This window comes from Oncorhynchus mykiss, chromosome 12, assembly GCF_013265735.2.
Source record: "Oncorhynchus mykiss isolate Arlee chromosome 12, USDA_OmykA_1.1, whole genome shotgun sequence".
NCBI lineage: Eukaryota > Metazoa > Chordata > Actinopteri > Salmoniformes > Salmonidae > Oncorhynchus > Oncorhynchus mykiss.
This window is the reverse complement of record NC_048576.1, coordinates 39,062,532-39,090,139: the sequence shown is the minus strand read 5'-3', so window position 1 is coordinate 39,090,139 and position 27,608 is coordinate 39,062,532. Positions and strand designations below refer to the sequence as shown.

At 42.3% G+C, this 27,608-nt stretch overlaps 3 protein-coding genes and 1 pseudogene across 5 annotated transcripts in view; 3 read left to right on the top strand and 1 right to left on the bottom strand.

The window, feature by feature from the left end:
• Positions 1-94: 94 nt before the first annotated feature.
• styxl1 (serine/threonine/tyrosine interacting-like 1) lies at positions 95-13,133 on the bottom strand. Of its 3 annotated transcripts, none has more exons than XM_036937540.1 (9): positions 13,007-13,133; positions 2,597-2,717; positions 2,375-2,436; positions 2,122-2,221; positions 1,260-1,393; positions 968-1,113; positions 780-877; positions 551-663; positions 95-320 (listed from the first exon to the last, which is right to left on the bottom strand). In XM_036937540.1, the coding sequence occupies exons 2-9, from the start codon at positions 2,697-2,699 to the stop codon at positions 189-191; spliced, it is 888 nt and encodes a 295-aa protein (XP_036793435.1). In that variant the 5' UTR covers positions 2,700-2,717; positions 13,007-13,133; the 3' UTR covers positions 95-188. The 3 variants fall into 3 exon arrangements, with proteins under 3 accessions (XP_036793435.1, XP_021479405.2, XP_021479407.2); XM_021623730.2 differs by lacking the exon at positions 13,007-13,133 and adding an exon at positions 3,828-4,096; XM_021623732.2 differs by lacking the exons at positions 2,122-2,221; positions 2,375-2,436; positions 13,007-13,133 and adding an exon at positions 3,828-4,096.
• On the top strand, positions 4,241-12,500 carry LOC110537583 (annotated as a pseudogene).
• On the top strand, positions 12,550-16,892 carry LOC110537580 (protein SMG8). The gene is made up of 4 exons (XM_021623729.2): positions 12,550-14,135; positions 14,820-14,965; positions 15,087-16,010; positions 16,282-16,892. Exons 1-4 carry the CDS (start codon positions 12,599-12,601, stop codon positions 16,486-16,488), a joined length of 2,814 nt encoding a protein of 937 aa, XP_021479404.1. The 5' UTR covers positions 12,550-12,598; the 3' UTR covers positions 16,489-16,892.
• Positions 16,893-17,619: 727 nt separating this feature from the next.
• The window catches only part of LOC110537579 (protein yippee-like 1), a 31,249-nt gene continuing 21,260 nt past the window's right edge, over positions 17,620-27,608 (top strand). Inside the window, exon 1 of the mRNA XM_036937538.1 lies at positions 17,620-17,815. The gene's annotated coding sequence lies outside the window, so the exon portion shown is untranslated. The remainder of the gene's footprint in view (positions 17,816-27,608) is intronic.

Here is a 27,608-nt window from a genome sequence, read left to right as displayed (position 1 = left end):
TTGTCAGAAGAAGTTGGTGCTCAGTGCATACAAATGTTATCAACCACCCAAGAAGGCCCATATAAAGAAGGTAGACAACTTCATGACAAAAATATCCATGTATTTTTTTTATTTGCATTGGGTAGTTATAGTCCCAGTGAATTACAGGGCTCTTTTAGACTCATTGAAATGAACTATTATCCATCATCTCAATAGCGGGGCTCTGCAATATCAGTGATTCTTCTACCTAGTGTGTGCAGCTCCCAGTCGGACAGCTGTTGTACAAACCCTCGGTTTGGCCTCATGTTTGTTTTACATTGCAGGACATGCTCCCAGACGACCTTCAGTGAAAAAAAGTGCCATCGATATCATAATGGAGTGGGAGGAATAACAGAAAAATTAGCAGCTCACCAAATTCAGCAACAAAATCTTAACAGTAAACACGCAGTATTTTCATTACTAAGCCAAACAATTTTTCAGATTCCAAAAACAGGAACTGGAACAGCCTGAACTTCTTCTATTTCTATTACACATTCCAAAGAAGACCGTAAAGTACATAAACATAACTTGCCCCCAGTGTATATTTCAAGTGGTGCAAAAGAAAAGCCATGGCCGCAGCACTACAGCGGCTTATTCCATGACTTGAAAAGATCAAAACTGCAGATCCAGTGTTGAGACGAGAGGCTAAAAGGGAAACATTTGCAACACGATAATAAACATAATATTAATAAACAAATAGTAACAACAAGTAATAACAAGTAACATCTAAAAAAAAGTGGAAAAAAACACATTCAGCTCACCAATAAAAACACAAATCCTCTCAAAACTGGAGTACAGATCAGCCTCCACTGAATCTGACACATTGATGTGAAGGATGGTGTGGTTTCCTTTTTCAAACCTAATTTCAAAAAGAAAAAAGTTGTATTCAAACATAATATTTGTTTATAGTACCTGATACTTTGACATGTAAATATGATTCCTCACGCACATGTGACAACTGTCTTCAGAGACATTGACAAGGGCGCTCAGTTTCAGATCTTTTAGGACATGGGGATTGATGGCCTGCTTGTAATTGCCCATGTAGAGTTGACCTGGCAAGAGCTCCACTGGATAAGGCCTCAAGCTCTCCAATTCCTACAAAGTCACAATAATGAAACAGACAGCAGCACAATCTATGTAAATCAGCACATTGAAAGACTCTTATCACCTGAGTATGTTTTTCTTTTTCTCAACAGGCTCTCACAATATTTAGCAAAGGTTTGACGCAATGGAGGCGTTACCTTTATGGTGTAAAGGATTTTCTGTGTCCTGAAGAAAGGATAAAAGGCTGAGAACCTCTGATAGCCTCCTTTCAGAATCTGGACAGGATAGTGGCTCGATTTTGTCAGGGCCTCAGCGCACTCAATAGCCTCAGCTACAAACACACACACACAGAATAACTACAAACCATTCTTACCCATCTCAGGCTCCTGCGTGGCGCAGCGGTCTAAGGCACTGCATCTCAGTGCTAGAGACATCACTACAGACCCTGGTTTGATTCCAGGCTGTATCACAACTGGCCTTGATTGGGAGTTCCATAGGGCAGCGCACAATTGGCCCAGTGTCGTTAGGGTTTGGCCAGGGTAGGCCGTCATTGTAAATAAGAATTTGTTTTTAACTGACTTGCCTAGTTAAATACATTTTTAAAAATGTAATCGCCCTAATGGGATATCATGGATCGAATATTATTGACTGGTTCATTCAATCATTGACAATTCAATCAAAAACAGTTAAGGTTAATTTACTTTAGCCTCACAAAGCTTAATTGAAGCTAATCAAACACATAAAAAAAAGTCATATTTTTCGTATAATTATTTTATTAAACTCGATCCCTCATAGTGTGACTCCCGAGTGGCACAGTGGTCTAAGGCACTGCATCTCAGTGCTAGAGGTGTCACTAAAGACCCTGGTTCGATTCCAGGCTGTATCACAACTGGCCTTGATTGGGAGTCCCAATCACAGTTGGCCCAGAGTTATCTGGGTTAGGGTTTGGCCAGGGTAGGCCTTCATTGTAAATAAGAATTTGTTTTTAACTGACTTTCCTAGTTAAATAAAGGTTAATTAAAAAATTGTCAGTGACCAGGCTGGTGATGTTCAGCTCACCTGAACCTTGTAAAGAACTGGTGCTGCTGTCATAAACCACAATATACCTCATACTCTCCACCTCCACTCCTACAGGCATAATGAGTTTGCCTTTAGAGTCCTGTAGAGTAAAACAATGGCATCTTACTTATTACACTGCCGAACATTGCAACGTGTATTTCAAAATGGCAAAATAATTGAAGCACAGTATTGTTATCCTAAGGTGGGATGAGCTAGTGTTGTAATATGTTAATAACTGATTTGACACGCATACCCATTTTGCATTTCTGGCAGTAATGATATGGCTGGCATTGTACTGTCCTTTAGCACGGGCATCTGAGGAAACAGCATAACCATTTGTCCACTTTTCATAATAGGCAACTTTGAGTGTATTATATTGGACTGAATCTTAGAAATAAGTAACGTTTATCAACACAATAGATTTGTTTTAATCGTGTTGAACTGATATGACTGTCTGCCCCTACCTGGCTCTTACCAATCAAACAGAGGAAGTTGAACTCTGCCAGTCTGGACAGCCGAGTGTACTGGTTGAGAATGTTGTAAAGCTCAGACGCCTCACAAAAGGTTGTTCCTGCCATTGTAGGAAACCTGACAACCTAAAAATAAAAAGTCAGTGTTTTGAAAACCCTGCATTGGACTACATAGTTACTAGCTAGTTAGCTAACATTAGCTCGTTCACCTCGTGCTTCAAATACTAACTTGTGAAGAATATATGAATATACATATTTGTTTTCACCGAACATCAACATATTTCTGCAGCTAGTTAGTCGAGTTTGCAAACGAACATCAGAAATCGTAGAGAACCCTAGTTAGCACAAAAAATACTGAGCCTAATGTTTGTCTCTGCCATATATGAATTAGGAATTAGAATACTAGAATGGCCATGATCAATTTTATGACAGGATGAAGGTCATCCATTTTGGTCAGGGAGTTGGTCAACTAGTGCTGTGATAAGATATTGTGTAAAATAATGAATTTGAATGATTGATCTGCACTGTATGTTTGTTAGCTAGCTAGCCGGACAGTTTTAGAGGGATTAATGATTCAATACATTTTTCATATTAACTGCCAATATGCCAACATTCCAATCAAACAATGCAGCCACAGAGCCATTCACTGGCTGTAATCAGTTGACGATAGGACTTAGATACAATATCAGTACTTGTTGCATATACAACTTGTATCATATAAAAGCACTCACAGCTTTCCAATACATATTTTTTCAAAATGAACGTTCGAAACAATATTGTGACTAAACATACAACCCATGACAATGAACTCACAGATTTCCAAGAAAACAAAAATGTAGACATTTATGGTATGTTTACATATATTTTAGATGCTATTTATAAATACATTTGGTATAAAACCCCTATGAACTGTATTTATAGTTATATGACAATATTTTAGATTGACAATTTATGATGCATCACATGCCTTACTTTTATTTTCCTGTATAAGTATAATCAGGATTATGTATCTAATGCCAATCATTCCAATTAGACTACTTTGGGATTTTCCCTGACCATCGCAATATGACTCCCATTTGTACCCCATTCTGGAACTTCGAGGGTCTATGACATAGCCCATCTAGTAATTTAATAAGATATCGTATGGTTTCTGCTAACAACACATGCTTGACTAACTAATTCACTGATGTTGCTAGTAAAAACCTGCAGGTAGTTAGGGTTAGGGCAAAATATTACCTGGTTAAAATGAAAATGACAAAATGACTTTTTCCACTCAAGGTAACGAACCAACGGCGCTTCGGTACAACAGTTCTGAAACATATCTGAGAAAAACACGTAATATGAAGGAAATGTTTGTTTAGGTTTTGTTGCTCGGTAACACAATAACGGGCATTGCGGTTGGCTGTACAGTACTAATCTGTGATTGGACATTCTATCTACGTTGTTGGGATGTGTTCGGGTGCGTTCGTAAATTCACTCTGCCTATCTTTACAATTTCAGAAAAATCCCACTATGACCATTTTACTCGCCCTAGCAGAGCTGGTTAGAGTGTTTTCATGTTATCCAGAGCGTTGGTGGCTGTAACCATGCTGTTGGCAACAAATTACCCCTTTTGCCGACGTTTACTGAAACCGGCCGTATTCAATGGGTGTTGAGCGTTCGTAAATTCATCAGTTATTATATTCTGCGCTCTCGCACACTCAGACGAGAGCGCTCAGAAATCGGAGCAGATTGTCAGAGGGAATTTACGAACGCATCCGTATTCAGTAGCCTATCCACGTACGTCTTCATCCAGCTGTTTGTAATACGTTTCCTGATTTGTTGAAGCGAATTTATTACTATATTTTGAAAATCTTTGCTTGTTGGTTATGAGCAAAGATTGTACACATATTTTGTATTCTCTAGTTTGAATACGGTTTTATGGCTGGATCATGGGTATGTAACGTCAGATATACATGTCATTAACGTTCATTTGCGTGAATAGGCAAAACATATGAGACATCTGGATTAAACTACCGCCACGAATAACGTTAGCTAGCTAGCATTATGTGTTGCAAAAGCTCTGCTGGCAGCAAAACTAATTTGTATAGCTATGCATTCGTTTGGCTGATGAAGCAGAATGTGTTGACAGCTTATATTGATTCTTTAAAACAGTTTTGTAGATGTAGGTATTAAAAAAAAGCAGTTAGTCCAGCCTGCTTGTAACCGACTAAACTGAGCTGTGACTAGTGTGGGCGCACTGGAGCGCCGACGTCACATAAAATCAACAATGTTGTGTGTAATTGCGGGCTATTCTTTGGGTGCTGAACCATGTAGTTTTTAATAAACACGGAATTGTATGTGACGTCGGAGCTATTGTCTGTCCACACTAGTCGCCAATCAACTGCATCGCAAATCGTGGAGTTGAGTTTAATCGGCTAGCCTGTCTAAAAAATTATAAAAAACATTATATATATATATATATATATATATATATATATATATATATATATATATATATATATAACTATTTTATATAACTATATAACTATTTTATATAACTATATAACTATTTTATATAACTAGGCAAGTCTGTTTGTAGTTGTTAGATTAGCGAGTTGTGGTTACAATTAAGATACTCAATTATTGGACCTAGGTTATAGGCTGCCTAAAGAAAACATGGCTGGCTAACGTTAGTTTGTAAAATTAGATCTTGCCCAAATACCATGGCAGCCAAAACATTAAAAGTGTGTGTGTTGCACCCACAACATTACAAGTGTGTGTGAATTTAAGTTTGGTGTGTAAAATATACTGAACAAAAATATAAATGCAACAATTAACGATTTTACCGAGTTACAGTTCATATAACTGTCAGAGCAGCTCACAGATTACTGCACCTGTACATAGCCCACCTATAATTTAGCCCAAACAACTACCTCTTTCCCAACTGTATTTAATTAATTTATTTATTTTGCTCCTTTGCACCCCATTATTTTTATTTCTACTTTGCACATTCTTCCATTGCAAAACTACCATTCCAGTGTTTTACTTGCTATATTGTATTTACCTTGCCACCATGGCCTTTTTTGCCTTTACCTCCCTTCTCACCTCATTTGCTCACATTGTATATAGACTTGTTTATACTGTATTATTGACTGTATGTTTGTTTTACTCCATGTGTAACTCTGTCGTTGTATCTGTCGAACTGCTTTGCTTTATCTTGGCCAGGTCGCAATTGTAAATGAGAACTTGTTCTCAACTTGCCTACCTGGTTAAATAAAGGTAAAATAAATAAAATAAATAAGGAAATCTGTCAATTTAAATTAATGAATTAGGCCCTAATCTATGGATTTCACATGACTGGGCAGGGGCACAGCAAAGGGTAGGCCTGGGAGGGCATAGGCCCACCCACTTGGGAGCCAGGCCCAGCCAATCAGAATTAGTTTTTTCCCCCACAAAAGAGCTTTATTACAGACATAAATACTCCTCAGTTTCATCAGCTGTCCGGGTGGCTGGTCTTCGATGATACCGTTGGTCCTGAAGAAGTCGGATGTGGAGGTCCTGGGTTGGCGTGGTTAAACGTGGTCTGCAGTTGTGAGGCCGGTTGGACGTACTGCCAAATTCTCTAAAACGATGTTGGTGGCTTATGGTAGAGAAATTAACATTAAATTCTCTGGCAACAGCTCTGGTGGACATTCCTGCAGTCAGCATGCCATTTGCCCGCTCCTTCAAAACTTCAGACATCTGTCGCATTGTGTTGTGACAAAACTGCACATTTTGAGTGGCCTTTTATTGTCCCCAGCACAAAGTGCACATGTGTAAGTGTAACCGGTGTGAAATGGTTAGCTAGTTAGCGGGGTGCTCACTAATTGCATTTCAAGTTGGTGATGTCACTCGCTCTGAGACCTTGTAGTAGTTGTTTCCCTTGTTCTGCAAGGGACATGGCTTTTATGGAGCGATGAGTAAAGATGCTTCGAGGGTGACTGTTGTCGCTGTGAGCAGAGGGTCCCTGGTTCAAGCCCAGGTAGGGACAATGAGAGGGACGGAAACAAAACTTACATAATGATATATTTTTTTCAGCTCGTGAAACACTTACATTGTTGCATTTATATTTATGTTCAGTATAAATAAGAAACTTGTGCACTAACCCATACATATTTTGAAATGTAACTGAATCTGACTCTCTTCACTGTGCCTTTAGGGACCAAGCAAAGCCTTCCTGCGACAAAGAAAGAAGAGGGCCAGCAGCAGACGCTGGGCTGTTATGAGTAAAAGGCTTCAGGAAACACAAGAGCCCATCATTACACCTGTAACGACACAGTGAGTCAATCTATGACTGTCATCACTGCAACGTTTTAGTTCATACATAAATTATGTTTACATACATACATTCATACATACATACATACATACATACATACATACATACATACATACATACATACATACATACATACAGTTGAAGTCGGAAGTTTACATACACTTAGGTTGGAGTCATTTAAAACTCGTTTTTCAACCACTCCACAAATTTCTTGTTAACAAACTATAGTTTTAGCAAGCTGGTTAGGACATGTACTTTATGCATGACACAAGTTATTTTTCCAACAATTGTTTACAGACAGATTATTTCACTTATAATTCACTGTATTACAATTCCAGTGGGTCAGAAGTTTACATACACTAAGTTGACTGCCTTTAAACAGCTTGGAAAATTCCAGAAAATTGTCATAGCTTTAGAGGCTACTGATAGGCTAATTGACATAATTGGAGTCAATTTGAGGTGAACCTGTGGATGTATTTCAAGGCCTACCTTCAAACTCGGTGCCTCCTTGCTTGACATCATGGTAAAATATTAAGAAGTTAGTACCAAGTCTGGTTCATCCTTGGGAGCAATTTCCAAGGTACAACGTTCATCTGTACAAACAATAGTACGCAAGTATAAACACCATGGGACCACACAGCCATCATACCGCTCAGGAAGGAGACACATTCTGTCTCCTAGAGATGAACGTACTTTGGTGCAGTAAAATAAGTCCTATATCGACACATTCGGCTTGCAAGCCGAAGAACACCATCCCAACCGTGAATCACGGGGGTGGCAGCATCATGTTGTGGGGGTGCTTTGCTGCAGGAGGGACTGGTGCACTTCACAAAATAGATGGCATCATGAGGTAGTAAAATGATGTGGATATATTGAAGCAACATCTCAAGACATCAGTCAGGATGTTAAAGCTTGGTCGCAAATGGGTCTTCCAAATAGACAGTGACCCCAAACATACTTCCAGAGTTGTGTTTCAAAATGGCTTAAGGACAACAAAGTCAAGGTATCGGAGTAGCCACCACAAAGCCCTGACCTCAATCCTATAGAAAATGTGTGGGCAGACCTGAAAAAGCGTGTGCGAGCAAGGAGGCCTACAAACCTGACTCAGTTACACCAGCTCTGTCAGGAGGAATGGGCCAAAATTCACCCAACTTATTGTGGGAACCTTGTGTAAGGCTACCTGAAATGTTTGACCCAAATTAAACAATTTAAAGGCAATGCTACCAAATTCTAATTGAGTGTATGTAAGCTTCTGAGCCAATGGGAATGTGATGAAAGAAATAAAAGCTGAAATAAATCATTCTCTCTACTATTATTCTGACATTTCACATTCTTAAAATAAAGTGGTGATCCTAACTGACCTAAGACAGGGAATTTTTACTAGGATTAAATGTCAGGAATTGTGAAAAACTGAGTTTAAATGAATTTGGCTAAGGTATATGTAAACTTCCGACCTCAACTGGACCTACTCATTCCAGGGTTTTTCTTTATTTTTACTATTTTCTACATTGCACAATAATAGTGAAGAAAATTATTAAATAACACATGGAATCATATAGTAACCAAAAAAGTGTTAGACAAATCAAAATATATTTGGGATTCTTCAAAGTAGCCACCCTTTGCCTTGATGACAGCTTTGTACACTCTTGGTGTTCTCTCAACCAGCTTCACCTGGAATGCTTTTCCAACAGTCTTGAAGGAGTTCCCGCATATGCTGAGCACTTGTTGACTGCTTTTCCTTCACTGTGCGGTCCAACTCATCCCAAACAATCTCAATTGAGTTGAGGTCTGGTGATTGTGGAAGCCAGGTCATCACTCTCCTTCTTGGTCAAATAGCCCTTACACAGCCTGGAAGTGTGTTGGGTCATTGTCCTGTTGAAAAACAAATGATATTGACACTAAGCGCAAACCAGATGGGATGGCGTATTGCTGCAGAATTCTGTGGTAGCTATGCTGGTTGCGTGCCTTGAATTCTAAGTAAATCACAGACAGTGTCACCAGCAGAGCACCATCACACCACCTCTATGCTTCACGGTGGGAACCACACATGCAGAGATCATCCGTTCACCTACTCTGCGTCTCACAAAGACACAGCGGTTGGAACCAAAAATCTCAAATTTGGAGTCAACAGACGAAAAGACAGATTTCCACCTGTCTAATGACCATTACTCGTGTTTAACTTTTAACAAGGCACACATGTTAATTGAAATGCATTCCAGGTAACTGCCTCATGATGCTGGTTGAGAGAATGCTAAGAGTATGCAAAGCTGTCATCAAGGAAAAGGGTGACTACTTCAAAGAATTTGTTTAACACTTTTTGGGGGGGTTACTACATGACACCATATGTGTTATTTCATAGTTTTGATGTCTTCACTATTATTGTACAATGTAGAAAATAGTAAAAATAAAGAAAAACCCTTCATGAGTAGGTGTGTCCAAACGTTTGACTGGTACTGTGTGTGTGTGTATATATATATATATATATATATATATATATATGACTGGAAGTCTGTGGGAACAGCTAGCATGTCATTGTGCTAACACTAGTGGCAATGCACCCCCACTACCCCACCACTGCTGGAAAAAAATCCTATCTACAATGTCAACATGAATCTATGGCTGGCTGAATGATCATGCACAAGAGGGTGGACAATCCTATAAACTCATAACCCTTATCATTCTGTGTGTATTTTCTTTAGACCTGGAAATTGTGACCCAATCACCCAAACCAGTCCAGCGCAACTAGAAGACCCCCCTGTAAAGAATGTGAAGAAATGGGTTCCTTTACTGGGTGTCAGATTGCTGCTGCTGGCATTTGGCAGGATATTCCAAATCTGGAGGAACAACCTGAGCCAGGTAAGTATCTACAGCAAGGCTATGTTTCTAACAGGGCTGTTTTGGTTGAGGGAAAATGTTATGTTAGATTTCATTCCCAAACATTTGCCTCTGTTAGTTACACTGACTCAATTTCTACTTTCATCTATCTATTGCAGTCATTTGCTGGATTTTTTGGGAAAAAAAAGTATTCTGGTGGGGGTATGCCAAACAAATAGAGACCCTCCAGAATCAAATGGCTGAGATGCAGAGGGAGATGGGTGCCTTGCATTCTGCTCTTCAGGTGAGACACCAACCATTACACGCATCTGAACATACCTCATGGTATGATCATGTGACAAAAAGCCACATGCAGTACTACATCACCAAAGCCTATCTTGTTTCAGCATGGTGGTAAGACTGGATGCCACTGCCATGGGACTGTTGCTGGTAGTTCAGTCTGTCCAATGTTTCCTCCTACCCTTCTTCCATTAGGCTGTGGCTCCAGTGTGGACCCTCTCCCTGCTCTCACACCACCACCACCACCTCCTCTTCCTCCTACATCCAACACTTTCCTGCAACCCTACATCCCTAAAACAAGAGTGGCTTCCAATACTCAACAGGTAAGGATTTAATAACTCATCTTTCATTATTTTTTTATTTGGTGGTTATAGATTTCTGTCCCGTGTGGTTCAGTTGGTAGAGCATGGTGCTTGCATCGCCAGGGTTGTGGGTTCAATTCCACACTGTGGACGAGTACGAAAATTTACTGTATGCACTCACTACCGTAAGTCATTCTGTATAAGAGTGTCTCCTAAATTACTCAAATGTAAAATGTATTCTCTCCTATGATCTGACCTCTCTGTCACTAAGGAGAAGCAGGACATACTGGTGGCGGTGACCCTCAGGGATTTACAGGCTGTTAAACTGAGAAAGGTTATTGTCAGCAGTGTGAAATCAAAGGTAAGCAATGCATATACCTTAGCATACTCAAAGTAATTTCTGCTTCCACCTGTACAAAATGGAAGCTCCACAGGACACTCCCACATAGCATGCAGTAATGTGCCTGACTCTTTCTTGCATTTCCAGCATAAGAATGTACAACAAGGCCATTGTCTGAAAAATGGGTTTGTCTTTTATTGTAGAGAACTCCAGAGAAGATGCATGCCCCTCTGGTCACTGTGGCAGACCTGCAGAATGTCCGTCTGAAACAATCCCACTGCCAACTGCCCCCTAAACTTCTCAAACGCCTTAGCTTTGGCAGGTAAACCTATCCCATATTTCTTAATTGGCTGCCATTTGTTCTCCATCATGGTCCTGGGGACACACCACATGTTGTCCAGGCTTTTTCCCCCCAGGCCAGTTATGATAATTGAATAAGGTTTATCAGGCCTGGAACAAAAGCCTGCACACCAGGATTGAAGAACAGTTTTTGAAACATTTGTTTTCTTGATTGGATTTATTTTGTGTTATTGTGGAGATTATCAAATGTTATTTCCCACTCTAGAACACCTACCAAAAGCCCTATGAATCTGCGTACACAGCTGAAAAGGGTTCAAATCAATAGGTAATGCATTTCAACACTCAAGTGCTTTATTCTGGGGTTCTTGTGTTACCTGAACAGGAAGTCAAAGGACTATCATCAAGTGAGAGCTGAGTCTGACTATAAGTGTTTCTCTCTACTCTTTAGGAGTCCTGGTGGCACTCCTCTGTTTGATAAGGAGAATATGGAGACGGGCACTGGCCTCACCCCCATCATGACTCAGGCCCTGCGACGCAAGTTCCAGGTAGATCACTCTTTACAGAGCCTGTGTGTCTTATGCATGTGTGGTTTAAAGGTGTGACCCCATTGTCACCACTTATATTGTTCTTTATCCCCTCAGAGTGCCTTACCACGAGGACTGTCTCCAAAGGCAAAGAATCTCAACGAAAGCTTGGATCAAAACTTAGACATTTGTTGATGTATACACAGATGTCGATCGAGACTAGTTCAAATGTAACGGAAAGGCAGCTGCCATGATGAAAAGTTCCTGTGTTGTATGAGGACGGTATGCAAGCTATAGATGTAACTATTGGCACAATGCACATTCTCTAGCACTTTCTGGTTTCCACTGCTGAATGGGTTATTTCATAATTTTTCCATTGCTGAATGAGTTATTACTAAGTGCTAGGTCGATTGAGGATGAAAAGAGGAAACACTTGTCTTGGATCACAATTTTAAAAAGGACATAAAAGTTCTAAAAGCAAGCAGTTTCTGTAAAAGCCTTGACCGCCCCACTGTATCAAACAGGTTTGGTCAATCCCAACACTGCCTCAAAACGGCATGCTTCTTGGAGCAGTGAAACCAAGGAGGGTGTTAAGTGAGCGATGCTGAGATTTAAAAGGCAGTAGTTGAGACATTCTGAACACGTAGTTGAAACAATCTGTTACTTGGAATGAGTGAGAAGCATCACTTGGTTTGAATGTGGTTTCAGTTTAATATTTTCTATGAGGAAGCCGATTTTAACCGTTGTAAATGTATCTGAGGGTCTATGTTTGGAAATTGCACATTGACTGGGGACCCTGTTTGAGCTATTTCACGTTATTTGTTACTTTTTCCAAAAAGCTTCTTGCGTTATCTTTTGATTTTCATTTTTTTTCTTCACATTGAGCACATTGTTTTTAAAAGTATTTGAACCAATATTGTGTTCATAAGAATACAATTTAATTTGTGATTTCCTAGACATGTTTAGGAAACACCAAATAAAAAATTTACCTGTTTTGGTTGCTGGAAGGGTAAAAAGTGACACAGAAAATGTATCTTGTTTCTATCACAGAAGTATAAGGTTTCTATACGGAACATTTTACTTGTGTTCACGGAAAGTGGCCTTGTGCGCAGCTGTTTATCTTCCCCATGATACGAGCGGAAAAAATGGCGTTGCCCGTGAGTGTGGGAGCGCTTCTAGAATCAGAAGTAATAGAGGATCCATTATACAAAGATGAAGGTCTCTGTGTACTTGGTATATTCGGTAAGACTGCAATGCTACCCGGATCACCGAAAGAGTTTCTAATCAACACGCTCGCGGACAAGCACATCTATCCACTATTTGGACTGGATGAGACAGACAATCACAACAGTGGAAGCTTGATTCAGGCGTACTACAGCCAAGAAAACCGCGTATTGTATCTGGTGCTTACTTCAGTTTGTGACAACCGACAGCTTTTGTGGGCGTGTGAGTCTTTGAGTACGGGCGTCGGACACTCGGAGGCGCACGAATTCTGGAAAGGAGCGGATAAACAGCATTGCTTAGCATTGCTTTACCTATTCTCGTTGTGCCATGTCCTGCTACTGGTCCATCCTACATGCTGTTTTGATGTCACCTATGACCGATTGTTCCGTGCTCTGGATGCACTTCGCCAGAAAGTTCTGCCACTACTACGTGCTGCAATCAAGGATTCCACCATATCCAAAGAATGGAAGGTGAACTGCCGGCCCTGTCCTCCTCGCCTGCTATTCGTATTCCAGATGAATGGAGCCCTGCGAAGCTATGGTGGAAATGGTTCAGACCCTTCTGGGGGAAATGCTGATAAGCCCAAGAAACACTCGCCAAGGAGACGCCTCCAGCATGCATTGGAAGACCAGATATATCGCATTTTCCGGAAAAGTCGGGTCCTCACCAACCAGAGCAGTAATTGCTTATTCACTGTCCCTGCTAACCAAGCGTTTGTTTACGTGGTGCCTGGGCCAGAGGAGGACCCAGTGGCAGCCGTGCTAGGGCAGCTGCGCTCCAACTGTGCCCTGAGGGAAAATGACACCAGCACCTCGGTGTCTGGACCCAGGCGCTACCAACAAATGCGTCACTCTGCAAGACAACCATCCTTCAATGTAGAAAGCAGCAGCCTCTCAGGGGGGCAACTAGTAGACTGTAATCTGAAGGAGTTCCTTTGGCAGCATGTCGAACTGGTGTTGACCAAGAAAGGCTTTGATGACAGCGTTGGTCGCAATCCGCAGCCTTCTCATTTTGAGCTGCCAACCTACTCCAAATGGGCACAAGTGGCCTACAGGCTGCATCAGGTCATGATAGCCAACACAGAGGAGGAAACTGCAGAGCTGGCTGTCAAAGTGCAGAGTCAGCTTAAGTTTTTGGAAGGTTTCCTGGACGCAGATGCCAAGTTCTCTGAGAACCGCTGCCAGAAAGCCCTGCCACTGGCACATAGTGCCTACCAGTCTAACCTTCCCCATAACTATACCACCACTGTGCATAAAAACCAACTGACACAAGCACTTCGGGTCTACAGCCAGCATGCACGCGGTGTAGCTTTTCAGCGCTATGCCTTGCAGTTGCATGAGGACTGCTACAAGTTCTGGAGTAATGGGCATCAGTTATGTGAAGAGCGCAGTCTGACAGACCAACACTGTGTGCACAAGTTTCACCTGCTGCCTCAGCCAGGTAAAGCCTCAATCACTGTACAGAACATACTACTGTTAATAAATATTTTAGAAATTATAGTATTTATTACACAAATGAAAGGTATCATAACAGGTATCAACAGACTTGGCGGTCAGTGTACCTCAGAATATCAATGTGGAATTGTGGTGTTTAATATGGCAAACTGTCTTCTATGGGCTTTTCTCGTTTGGGCAAAAGGCTGTCCTCTGTGACACGAAAACTGATAAGTGGTCGAGGAGTGTGTCAATTTGTTAGTAGGCAAACGGAAGTGTCCGCCTCTCCTCGATATCCACCTTTCATCGGGGATAGTCATGTATCTTACCGCGGAAGAGTTTTAAAATCTGCCACACCCCCTTTGAATCAGCGTTTGTTTTGTTTGAGGAGAAAAACATGCACACATTTTAAAAAAAATATATATATATATATGCATGCTACTTATTGTTATCTATATAATGTCTTGCACAACTTAATTTGTTTTGATGACGTTACACATTTATTTTGGGTTCCACCTTGTAAACGTCATTTGCCTAATGACTCACGAGTGGAGAAGGGCCGTCTCATTTCAAGCAAGCACATTTCCATCCACTCGCTCTCCCCGATTAACTTTGATCTTTTTCAAAAAGAGGTGAGAGAGGATGCATGAGGTGAGCAAATCAATTGATAAAAGGCCATTGTCATCTGCAGATGAGAAGCCAGAGATGGACCGCAACCCACCCATCCTCAACCACAACAGCAGGGGGCGTTCCACTAGCTCGTGTAACTGTGGCCGGAAGCAAGCCCCTCGTGAGGACCCCTTTGACATCCAAGCTGCCAACTACGACTTCTACCAAGTTAGTATCCGCTTTAACCAATCTCTACAGAGGACACCAGCATAACCCCATGATCTCTTTAAAATCTATTCAATTGTACTTCAGTCTTGTTTACACTTTGTCTCACTCTGTTGCCTTGTAGATGTTTGAGGAGAAATGCTGCGGGAAGCTGGAGAGGATCGACTTTCCTGTTTTCCAGCCAAGCACCCCAGACCCAGCCCCGGCCTGTGAAGAAGCACCCAGACCCACTGAGGTGGCTGCCCCAGTCCCAGTCCCACCGTCAGAGCCTGGGTCAGGGCCGTCAGAGGGGGAGAGGCTAAAGGAGAGCATCCCAGCGTCCCACCCAGTGTCCCACACCCCCGGAGAGAGCACCAGCCTCAGCCTGGCCCTCAGCCTGGGCCAGTCCACTGACAGCCTAGGGCCATATGGAGATGGAGGGGGCGGTGAGGGCCAGGAGAAGAGGCCCAGCCTGGTGGATCGCCAGGCCTCCACTGTGGAGTACCTTCCAGGCATGCTCCACTCAGGCTGCTCCAAAGGTCTGCTGCCTAAGTTCTCCAGCTGGTCGCTGGTCAAGCTTGGCCCTGCTAAGACCTACAACCCCCACACTGGCCTGGAGCAGCCAGGCTTCCTGCCTGGCTCCTCCTTCCTCCTGCCCTGGGACGTGGTGATTCGCTCCCGCTCTGAAGAGGAGGTGGGCTTAACTGAGCCCTTGGATGGGGGACCCTCCTCCTGGCCGGCCCCCAACAAAACCGTGGCGGGGAAGCGAGGGAGTGCAGGGGGCCTTGGTCGGGGACGCAGGCGGGATGACGTGGCCCGGGCCTTTGTGGGCTTTGAGTACGAGGACAGTAGGGGCCGGCGTTTCCTCAGCTCAGGACCTGATAAAGTGGTGAAAGTGCTGGGGCCTGGAGGGGCCAAAGAGCCGGCCACCAGGGCCCTGAACACAGACATGCCCCTGTACATTCCCTCTCCAGCCCAGGGGCGTGGCCTAAAGACCCACTACGCCCAGCTGGCGCGCCTCTACATTGTGGTCCCTGACGCCCCCCTGGAGATAACACTCAACCCACAGGTACACTTACCTGGCATACATTTCCCTATCAACTGGTGTTTGTCACCAGGAATATTTGAGAGTAATTGACCTACCTATCTTGATAGACAAGCTGTTATGCTAAACTGTCATTACAATTTCAACTGAACTCATTGTGAGTTCTTAGTGTAGCAATATGCTGTGTAGAGATGCATTTTGTGTTGGCAAATAGTCCCTTTGTTGATTTAATGAGAGATTAAATTCTTGATTAAGGTTAACTGTAAAACGCTGTCCCTCTTCTTTTCGTTCTTAGGTCCAACCCGGCCCCCCTCCATGTCCAGTGTTCCACCCCGAGCGGACAGAGCTGGTGCTGCCCTCCGATGGCCTGTGGGTCCTACGTTTCCCCTATTCCTATGTCACAGACCGTGGCCCATGCTACCCACCTAAAGAGAACCAGCCCCTGGCCAGCTACAAGGTCCTCAGAGGCATCCTGCGTGCCAGTCCTCTTCCACCACAGTAATCCCTACTCACACCATAGCACCTCAATGTGACTCTCGCACTTATTTGCAAGGTTAGTTTAAAAATGACTTTGAGTCAGTTGGACCGTGTTCTCCTGCCTAGTGTTGTTTCATCCCCTAAAATACTATTTTGAGTTAAATGGAATTGTGCTGGGTTAGTTAATTATGAATGGCAATCTCAAAAGGAAAAAGGTGTTGATCTGCATAGAACTGCGTCTCCACTTGGATATATTTCAAATGAAGATCTTGTTCTCTGATCTTATGTTATTCATGGTATCTTTTTAACAGGGTTGTCAGGCTGTATTTTCAGCTCTTACACTAAAAGGGCCATCTATATAAAACACTGGAAAATCACGTTTGTGACTGCACTGGGCCTTTAAGGAGAGAATAAATGACATTTTATTGATCCTTGTTTGTTTGCTTTATTCACTTATTGTGCTAGGATCATTGTTCAGACCACCCTATAAGGGTGAGATCACACATTACAGGTAGTCATCAATATATGAAATGGCATGCAACGTTTCTGTGAAGCCTAGACACAGAATTCTTAGATGAATGCACAGCACTAGATGTCGCTATTAACCAAGTTATTGAGTGTGGCATCATGAGAAAGTTCTCTACATGGGCCCCTAACAAAAAAGTAGTTATTTACCTTGCAGAAAGATGAATAATCCTGTCATTTAAAATGCTTGGCATGTGTATCTTTTTTAATATAATTTTGTCCTTCAGGCCTGGTATGTATGGGTGGCATGATCATGCATGCCTCCAACTTGTATTACAATGCTTAAATTAATATATTGTTTTGCAGGTACAACGTTTGCTGTTGAGCTGTCTATCCGTCATGTATGTAGCCTATTTGTCCATCATGACATAAAAAACGATCTTGCAATTTGTCCGTGTTGTCTGGTAAATGTAATTGGTAGGCTTGCTGAGACACAAAGTGTGCAAAGCGTTTCTGTTTATGAACTCTGCTATTGCGGACCCCCACACGTATGCGAAATGGACAGTAGGCACTTATTTTTCTCCGCGCAACGATTGGTCAGCCATTACCATCTGTAGCCAATCGGCACAATGTTGCTATGCTGTAATGTTACATTGATTGGTTCCCTTGACTGTCAGTCTGCCTCAGACGGGTACTGTCTTTACGCAATAACATCAACTCAAGCGGTGCGCTCAGTATCGGATGGACCTCCTTCGTTACTTATTGAGCATTGAAGTCAACTCGTAGAAGCAAACCTTAACTCTCTAAGCTGAATGAGAAGGATTTGCCACATAAAGATGTGATCGGCAAAGCGCTAGAGGCGACGATTGAATTTTCTCTATCCAAAGGTAAAGTCAATGCTTATTGTTATTGCGCAACTGTAACGGTACATGTTTAAAACGGACTACATCTTGTCCGAAAGTTCATAATGGGGCCTGAGACTAGATTATAACTATTTGATAACAATTAAACGATAATACGATTCTGACCGACTGCTTAGCCTACAGGTATTGTATATGATGCGAGGAGGATTGATGTACAATATACGCGGTGGCACTACATGCGCTGGTTTTAGATTACACAAAGTTGGCAGTGTCGTATTCTGCACCACCGAATCCAAACATTGCTTTTGGTGCATGCGGACGATGAAAGGAGAAGTTGCAAAGAGGAATCCGTTATGAAATTGTTTCGGTTCTGACATGTTTTTGTTGACAATCATTTGTCATTACTTATGCCATATTAATATAATTGACAAGCATGTATTGGTTGTTTTAACAGTCATTCAAAATGTTACCATCGTTTAGTGGTTGTAACAATATGCTGTAATAAATGTAACATCTGTTATTGTTATCAATATTTTGAACCTTTAACAATCTTTCCTAAATTACTCTGTGACCCGATAGAGGCCTCTCATTATCTTGCTATAGTTTTTGCTAAAAGACCATACCAAAAATAGTGAATACAGTTCAGGTCGGGCCACAAACGGATGACAGCTGGTTCCCCTTGACTAGTCTACTCTAAATCTCGACTAAGTTGGCAGAGAGCAAAAGGGTAGCTATTTTTACCCACAGTAACATCTCTGTTCATTTTGACATTTTCATTGATATCTAACTTGGTTTCCTATTTAGTCATAATGACCTTAACTGGCATATAAATAATTCAACCACTTAACAGGTAGTTTTAAAACCACCCAAAGGAAGCTACCTATGGAACACATCATAGCAGATGCATCACGTGATATGGTCAAGAGCTCAATGTTTGTCACCTCTTTCTTAGCCACTCAGTACCATGACCAAAACAACCTTTTAAATCATTGTAAGCGTAAGCACAAAATTCCAGCGTAAGCATGAAATCAGTGTCAATATGTCAATCAGTGCAACAGAGATATAGCTGTGTGGGAGTGTTGTGTGGGCCAGTAACTGAAAGGTCGCTGGTTCGAATCTCCGAGCCGACTAGGTGAAATATCTGATGTGCCTTTGAGCAAGGCACTTAACCCTAATTGCTCCTCTGGATAAGAGCGTCTGCTAAATGACTGAAATGTAGTTTTTTTTATATTTAAAAAAAGGTTGTGAGCCCCGGGGCCGCTTGAGTAGGAGGCTTTCTCTCTGTCAGTCGGCATACAAATGGCTGCGTATGGCTAGATTGAGGTTAGTATGGTAGCACACTTTGGAATCAATTGCCATCACAGATGCTGGGGGGAAAAATCTGGGCATAATGTCCCTATAGGCATAGCCAGGACAGGTACAATACAATGTATGATAAACCTGGTGATAGTCAGGAATGTCTTACAATTCAACTTTCATTTCCCCTGAAGAGTGTACGGTTTTAATTATTCAGTGTTTACTCCATTGTTTTTGCACCTTGTGAGGTAACTATGGTATATGTTCCCTAATGCACATCAGATAATGCAACACTACAAGACAGTCCCCAAAATGGATCAAGTATTAGCGTGTGTTCACTGCTTCCTATCATCTTGTGTGTGTGCAAAAAGAGTGCTATTCAAAGGTCATTGCTGGGTGCTCATTTGGCACCAATTCAGAGACCAGCTCTTGCATTCATCCAATGCTAATAAATAGAGGGAGGGAGCATGGCAGGGATGTTTTCACCTCTATCCAACTGGTCACACCTATTTCCTGCCAGTCATTCACACCATCTGGGACGTTAGCAGAAAGTTCTACACCCCTGGCCTCCTCGCATCCAGGAGACTGCCCTGTGTTGTGAAGGATGTGGCACATTCCATGTCTATGTTTTAAGCAGGATATGATTGAGATGAAAAGCCTAGACAGTGCATGCATGTGACTGAGTGTTTCCATGTGTGTGTATGTTTTCTCAATGATTCTGGTGGCTTTGATGCTCAATATATACACTCGTGGCCAAAAGTTTTGAGAATGACACAAATATTAATTTCCACAAAGGTTGCTGCTTCAGTGTCTTTAGATATTTTTGTCAGATGTTACTATGGAATACTGAAGTATAATTACCAGCATTTCATAAGTGTCAAAGGCTTTTATTGACAATTACATGAAGTTGATGCAAAGAGTCAATATTTGCAGTGTTGACCCTTCTTTTTCAAGACCTCTGCAATCTGCCCTGGCGTGCTGTCAATTAACTTCTGGGCCACATCTTGACTGCTGGCAGCCCATTCTTGCATTATCAATGCTTGGAGTTTGTCAGAATTTGTGGGTTTTTGTTTGTCCATCTGCCTCTTGAGGATTGACCACAAGTTCTCAATGGGATTAAGGTCTGGGGAGTTTCCTGGCCATGGACACAAAATATCAATGTTTTGTTCCCTGAGCCACTTAGTTATCACTTTTGCCTTATGGCAAGGTGCTCTATCATGCTGGAAAAGGCATTGTTCGTCACCAAACTGTTCCTGGATGGTTGGGAGAAGTTGCTCTCGGAGGATGTGTTGGTACCATTCTTTATTCACGGCTGTGTTCTTAGGCAAATTGTGAGTGAGCCCACTCCCTTGGCTGAGAAGCAACCCCACACATGAATGGTCTCAGGATGCTTTACTGTTGTCATGACACAGGACTGATGGTAGCGCTCACCTCTTCTTTTCCAGACAAGCTTTTTTTTTGTTTGGGATGCCCCAAACAATCGGGAAGGGGATTCATCAGATAAAATAATTTTACCCCAGTCCTCAGCAGTCCAATCCCTGTACCTTTTGCAGAATATCAGTCTGTCCCTGATGTTTTTCCTGGAGAGAATTGGCTTCTTTGCTGCCCTTCTTGACACAAGGCCATCCTCCAAAAGTCTTCGCCTCACTGTGCGTGCAGATGCACCTGCGTGCACCTGCCTGCTGCCATTCTTGAGCAAGCTCTGTACTGGTGGTGCCCCGATCCCGCAGCTGAATCAACTTTAAGAGATGGTCCTGGAGCTTGCTGGACTTTCTTGGGCGCCCTGAAGCCTTCTTCACAACAATTGAACCGCTCTCCTTGAAGTTCTTAATGATCCGATAAATGGTTGATTTAGGTGCAATCTTACTGGCAGCAGTATCCTTGCCTGTGAAGCCCTTTTTGTGCAAAGCAATGATGACGGCACTTGTTTCTTTGCAGGTAACCATGGTTGACAGAGGAATAAACATTATTCCAAGCACCACCCTCCTTTTGAAGCTTCCAGTCTGTCATTTGAACTCAATCAGCATGACAGAGTAATCTCCAGCCTTGTCGTCGTCAACACTCACACCTGTGTTAAAGAAAAAATCACTGACATGATGTCAGCTGGTCCTTTTGTGGCAGGGCTGAAATGCAGTGGAAAGGTTTATTTGGGGATTCAGTTCATTTGCATGGCAAATATGGACTTTGCAATTAATTGCAATTCATCTGATCACTCGTCATAACATTCTGGAGTATATGCAAATTGCCGTCATACAAACTGAGGCAGCAGACTGTGAAAATTAATATTTGTGTCATTCTCAACTTTTGGCCACAACTGTACATTAGCCTAAACATGTTTTGTGGGTATTGCCTGGAGTAAGCTGTGCACATTTGTGCGTGTCTATATAATTTGGCTCTCAGATCTCTTGAAATTAACAAAGCTAGCTAGCAAAAACAACCTGACAAAAGGACACTAACGTTACTATACTGTACAAACAATTTTCGAAGTTGGAATAATGTACATTTTGGAGGGTTCGAAGAGTGGAAGTGAACTATAATGAAAGTTAAGATGAGGCAAAGGCAGCATAAAGCATACAAGATGTGACTTTATTCATGACAGGCATGGCAACCACCATCTCCCTCACTGCTAGCTGTTGGGCAGGCGAAGAGAACTGCACTGTCCACCACCGGCGGCGCCATTCCAGCCATAATAATGGCCGAAACAGAGCAAACAGAATGGCATCAAACACCTGGAAACCATGTATTTGATACCATTCTGCTCCACTCATTAACACAAGCCTGTTCTCCCCAATTAAGGTGCCACCAACCTCCTGTGCTGTCCACTTGTCTGAAACATCATTACCAATTAATACCTTTTAGCTGGGTTTTACACCTCTTGGACATTTACTTTTACTTTGTGGACATATTGGGAATGGAGCTTCTCCCGCCACTTAATGCGGGCCAGAGCCTTGGCTTCTACAAGATAGATGCAACTCACTACACTACAACCATTCTACATGTGTGGCTGCATGGCAACGCACACGCACGGGAGGATTCAGCCCGTCAGAGAGCATGATCCCCTAATGGATGGAGCTGCCTGTGTGCTGCGTGGGAGAAGAACTGTGCTACCAGCTACTGTTTGTGTGTGACTTTTTGTGTCAGTGTGAAAATAAAACCGAATGAGGTTTTGCGGATGCGTCTCCAGTCCCTCATGACTGTGGGGCCTGCTGTGTGCATGCAGAATAAAATTCTGCTGAGACTTCTACAACACTGTCACACAGAGGTTCACCAGACAAATTGACTTAATTTACAAGAAAGGGTAGGCCTTAATGCACTTTCCTTTGAAATCTGCAGGTTAGGCTACTGTTTAATCATGAGAATAGACAACGACCCTTTGAATGCATTTGATTTATCAAGCTACAATTTCATGAGACACTTTTTGATGTTTGAACAGCATTTTTCAGTCATTTCGATTGTTGATGTGGAAATTTTGTTAGAATCTTTTTTTTTAAATTATTACAAAAAATGTTTACCCCTTTTTCATGATATCCAATTGGTAGTTACAGTCTTGTCCCATCGCTGCAACTCCTGTACGGACCCTGGAGAGGAGAAGGTCAAGAGCCATGCGTCCTCCGAAACACGACCCTGCCAAGCTGTACTGCTTCTTGACACGCTGCTCGCTTAATCAGGAAGCCAGTGGCATCAATGTGTCAGAGGAAACGCTGTACAACTGGCGACCGAAGTCAGTGTTCATGCGCCCGGCCCACCACAAGAAGTCTCTAGAGCGTGATGGGACAAGGACATCCCACCAGCCAAACCCTCCCCTGGGCAACGCTGGGCCGTTTTGTGCTCCGCCTCATGGGTCTCCCAGTCACGGCCAGCTGGGACACAGCCTGGGCTCGAACCCGGGTAACTTCTCTAGCACTGTGATGCAGTACCTTAGACCGCTGTGCCACTCGGGAAGCCCAGAACCTTTTTTATTATATACAGGTAACTGCCAAAATAAAGGAAACAGTGTGTGGCGCTACAGAGGGTGGTGCAGGCAGCCCAATGTATCACTGGGGCCGAGCTCCCTGCCATCCAGGACCTCTTTATCAGAAAGGAAGGCCCAGAAAATCATTAAAGACTCCAACGACATACTGTTCTCTCTGCTTCCGCATGGCAAGCGGTACCGGAGCTTCAAAACAGACACCAACAGGCTCCTGAACAGCTTCTATCCTCATGTCATAAGGCTGCTAAATAGTATGTGTAGCCATTTTGTTAGATATCTGAGTTGACCCTTGTATTTTAGTCTTCTCCATGCACACTCACACACACATACTAACTCTACACACACCCACTCTGTTAATCATATATCCTGATGCCTAGTCACCTTACCCCTACACATTTTTATTTAACTAGGCAAGTCAGTTAACAACAAATTATTATTTACAATGACGGCCTACACCGGCCAAACCCGGACGACGCTGGGCCAATTGTGTGCCGCCCTATGGGACTGCCAATCAAGGCCGGTTGTGATACCTGGAATCGAACCAGGGTGTCTGTAGTGACATCTCCAGCACTGAAATGCAGTGCCTTAGACCGCTGCGCCACTCGGGAGTCTGTACATACACACCTCTATCGATCCAGTATTCCTGCACATTGTAAACATGGTACTGGAACTGACCCTGTATATAGTATGCTTTCTTTATTGTGTTCTTATTTTTATTTCAATTTTTTTTGGTTTGTTTTACCTTGTTATTTTTTGTATTACATTGTTATTGATTACTGCATTGTTGGGATTAGAGTTTGCAAAAACTCAATTTCACTGTGCTGACTGAATGAATTACATTTTATTTTTGTGTCAAATCACCAGTTGGCAACCCATCCCTTATGGGATTAATTGAGACATTAGCAAACATTTACAATAATTCACTGTGATAATTCAGTGATAATTCTTCTTCCGATGTTCTCTGCAGTGCGCATCGCATAAAGAGTGAAAACATAGTAAATCAATACATAATGGTAAATAAAGTTATCCAAACAATAACTATATCCCTAGAGCAGTAAAAAATATATACATACATACATACATATACAGTTGAAGTCTGAAGTTTACACACACCTTAGCCAAATACGTTTTTCACAATTCCTGACATTTAATCCTAGTAAAAATTCCCTGTCTTAGGTCAGTTAGGATCACCACTTTATTTTAAGAATGTGAAATGTCAGAATAATAGTAGAGTGATTTATTTCATATTTTATTTCTTTCATCACATTCCTAGTGGGTCAGAAGTTTACATACACTCAATTAGTATTTGGTAGCATTGCCTTTAAATTGTTTAACTTGGGTCAAACGTTTTGTGTAGCCTTCCACAAGCTTCCTACAATAAGTTGGGTGAATTTTGGCCCATTCCTCCTGACAGAGCTGGTGTAACTGAGTCAGGTTTGTAAGGCCTCCTTGCTCGCACACGTTTTTTCAGTTCAGCCCACAGGTTTTCTATAGGATTGAGGTCAGGGCTTTGTGATGGCCACTCCAATATCTTGACTTTGTTGTCCTTAAGCCATTTTGCCACAACTTTGGAAGTATGCTTGGGGTCATTGTCCATTTGGAAGAGCCATTTGCTACCAAGCTTTAACTTCCTGACTGATGTCTTGAGATGTGGATATATTGAAGCAACATAATTGTCCTGCCTCATGATGTCATCTATTTTGTGAAGTGCACCAGTCCCTTCTGCAGCAAAGCACACCCACAACATGATGCTGCCACCCCCGTGCTTCAAGGTTGGGATGGTGTTCTTCTGCTTGCAAGCCTCCCCCTTTTTCCTCCAAACATAAAGATGGTCATCCAAACATAACAATGGTCATTATGGCCAAACAGTTCTATTTTTGTTCCATCAGACTAGAGGAAATTTCTCCAAAAAGTACGATATTTGTCCCCATGTATAGTTGCAAACCGTAGTCTGGCTTTTTTATGGCGGTTTTAGAGCAGTGGCTTCTTCCTTGCTGAGTGGCCTTTTAGGTTATGTCGATATTAGACTCGTTTTACTGTGGATATAGATACTTTTGTACCTGTTTCCTCCAGCATCTTCACAAGGTTCTTTGCTGTTGTTCTGGGATTGATTTGCACTTTTCGCACCAAAGTACGTTCATCTCTAGGAGACAGAACGCGTCTCCTTCCTGAGCAGTATGATGGCTGCGTGGTCCCATGGTGTTTATACTTGCGTTCTATTGTTTGTACAGATGAATGTGGTACCTTCTTACATTTGGAAATTGCTCCCAAGGATGAACCAGACTTGTGGAGGTCTACAATGTTTTTTTTCTGAGGTCTTGGCTGATTTATTTTGATTTTCCCATTATGTCAAGCAAAGAAGCACTGAGTTTGAAGGTAGGCTTTGAAATACATCCACAGGTACACCTCCAATTGACTCAAATTATGTCATTTGGCCTATCAGAAGCTTCTAAAGCCATGACAATTTTCTGGAATTTTCCAAGCTGTTTAAAGGCACAGTCAACTTAGTGTATGTAAACTTCTGACCCACTGGATTTGTGATACAGTGAAAGTAAGTGAAATAATCTGTCTGTAAACAATTGTTGGAAAAATTACTTGTGTCATGGACAAAATAGGTGTCCTAAACGACTTGCCAAAACTATAATTTGTTCACAATAAATTTGTGGAGTGGTTGAAAAGTGAGTTTTAATGTCTCCAACCTATGTGTATGTAAACTTCCAACTTCAACTGTGTCTACACACGTGCCATTTACCACTTAGAAGCTATATATTTTTAGGTAGCCCTTTTTCTTCTATTCCAGGCTTTATCTAAATATTCCGCAAACTGAAATACACAATGGACAAAAAAACATTTCAGTTTCTCCTCATCGCTCATCCATATAATCCCAGAGTATATCTTGTGTGCTTTCTGGAATAAGAGCAAGCGTATATCATGGTAGAAAGGGCAATAGAGGATAAAATGAGTTTCATTCTCTATTTCTTTGAGGTCACAATAGTTACATAGTCTTTCCTCTTCCATTTCACCACAATACCGACCTGTGTCAATACTCAGAGTCAATATCACTGATCTTACCTGTTTGAATACCCAGAGTCAATATCACTGATCTTACCTGTTTGAATACCCAGAGGCAATATCCCTGATCTTAACTGTGCACATAGCGATCTCTTGCTTTTAAGTAGGTTATACATAATATATCTCTCGCACACGAATTCATCCTTAAAAGGTTCTCAATTTGGGATTATGATTTATAATTTTTTTCATATTGCATCAACTGTTGTTTTTTAATAATATCTATGTCTCCTTTAATTTCAAATCAAATCAAAACAATGCAGTTCAAGAAATATAATTAAGAAAATATTTACTAAATAAACTAAAGTAACACAATAAAATAACAATAACGAGGCTATATACAGGAGGTACCGGTACCGAGTCAGTGTGTGGGAGTACAGGTTAGTCGAGGTAATTTGTACATGTAGGTGAAGGTAAAGTGACTATGCATCGATAATAAACAGTGAGTAGCATCAGTGTAAAAACAAACAGGGGCGGTGTCAATGTAAGTAGTCCGGGTGGCCATTTGATTAATTGTTTGGGCCTTCCTCTGACACACCTAGTATATAGGTCCTGGATTTCAGGAAGCTTGGCCCCAGAGATGTAATGGGCCGTACGCACTACCGACAGTAGCGGCTTATGATCGGATGCCAAGCAGTTGCCATACCAGGCGGTGATGCAACCGGTCAGGATGCTCTAAATGGTGCAGCTGTATAACTTTTTGAGGATCCGGGGACCCATGCCAAATCTTTTCAGTCTCTTCAGGGGCAAAACGTGTTGTTGTCCTGGCAAAACACTGCAAGGTCTCTGACCTCCTCCCCGTAGGCTGTCTCATTGTTGTCGGTGATCAGGCCTACCACTGTTGTGTCGTCAGCAAACTTAATGATGGTGTTGGAGTCGTGCTTGGCCATGCAATACAGGACAGGAGGAGGCTAAGCACGCACCCTTGAGGGGCCCCCGTGTTGAGGATCAGCATGGCATATGTGTTGTTTTCTTACCCTTACCACCTGGGGGTGGCCCGCCAGGAAGCTATGTGGGCACTATGGTGTTGAATGCTGAGCTCTAGTCAATGAACAGCATTCTCACATAGGTGTTCCTTTTGTCCAGGTGGGAAAGGGCAGTGTGAAATGTGATTGAGATTGCGTCATCCGTGGATCTGTTGGGGCGGTATGTGAATTGGAGTGAGTCTAGGGTTTCCGGTATGATGGTGTTGATGTGAGCCATGACCAGCCTTTCAAAGCACTTCATGGCTACCAACGTGAGTGCTGCGAGGCTGTATTAATTTAGGCAGGTTACCTTCGTGCTTGAAACATGTAGGTATTACAAGGAGAGGTTGAAAATGTCAGTGAAAACACCTGCCAGTTGGTCCACGCATGCTTTGTGTACACTTCCTGGTAATCTGTCTGACCTCACGGCTTTGTGAATGTTGACCTGTTTAAAGGTCTTGTTCACATCGGCTACAGAAAGCATGATCGTCCGGAACAGCTGGTGCTCTCATGCATG

Bases quoted from the DNA above. Each gene is read 5' to 3' on its own strand.
- styxl1 (XM_021623730.2), bottom strand. From the start codon at position 4,022: ATGTCCAATCACAGATTAGTACTGTACAGCCAACCGCAATGCCCGTTA. The intron at 878-967 runs GTGCGTGAGGAA...TTTTGAAATTAG, and splicing joins TCTGAAGACAGTTGTCACAT to GTTTGAAAAAGGAAACCACA. The intron at 664-779 runs GTGAGCTGAATG...TTTCCCTTTTAG, and splicing joins GAGGATTTGTGTTTTTATTG to CCTCTCGTCTCAACACTGGA.
- LOC110537580 (XM_021623729.2), top strand. From the start codon at position 12,599: ATGATACGAGCGGAAAAAATGGCGTTGCCCGTGAGTGTGGGAGCGCTT. The intron at 14,966-15,086 runs GTTAGTATCCGC...GTTGCCTTGTAG, and splicing joins CCAACTACGACTTCTACCAA to ATGTTTGAGGAGAAATGCTG. The intron at 16,011-16,281 runs GTACACTTACCT...TTTCGTTCTTAG, and splicing joins AGATAACACTCAACCCACAG to GTCCAACCCGGCCCCCCTCC.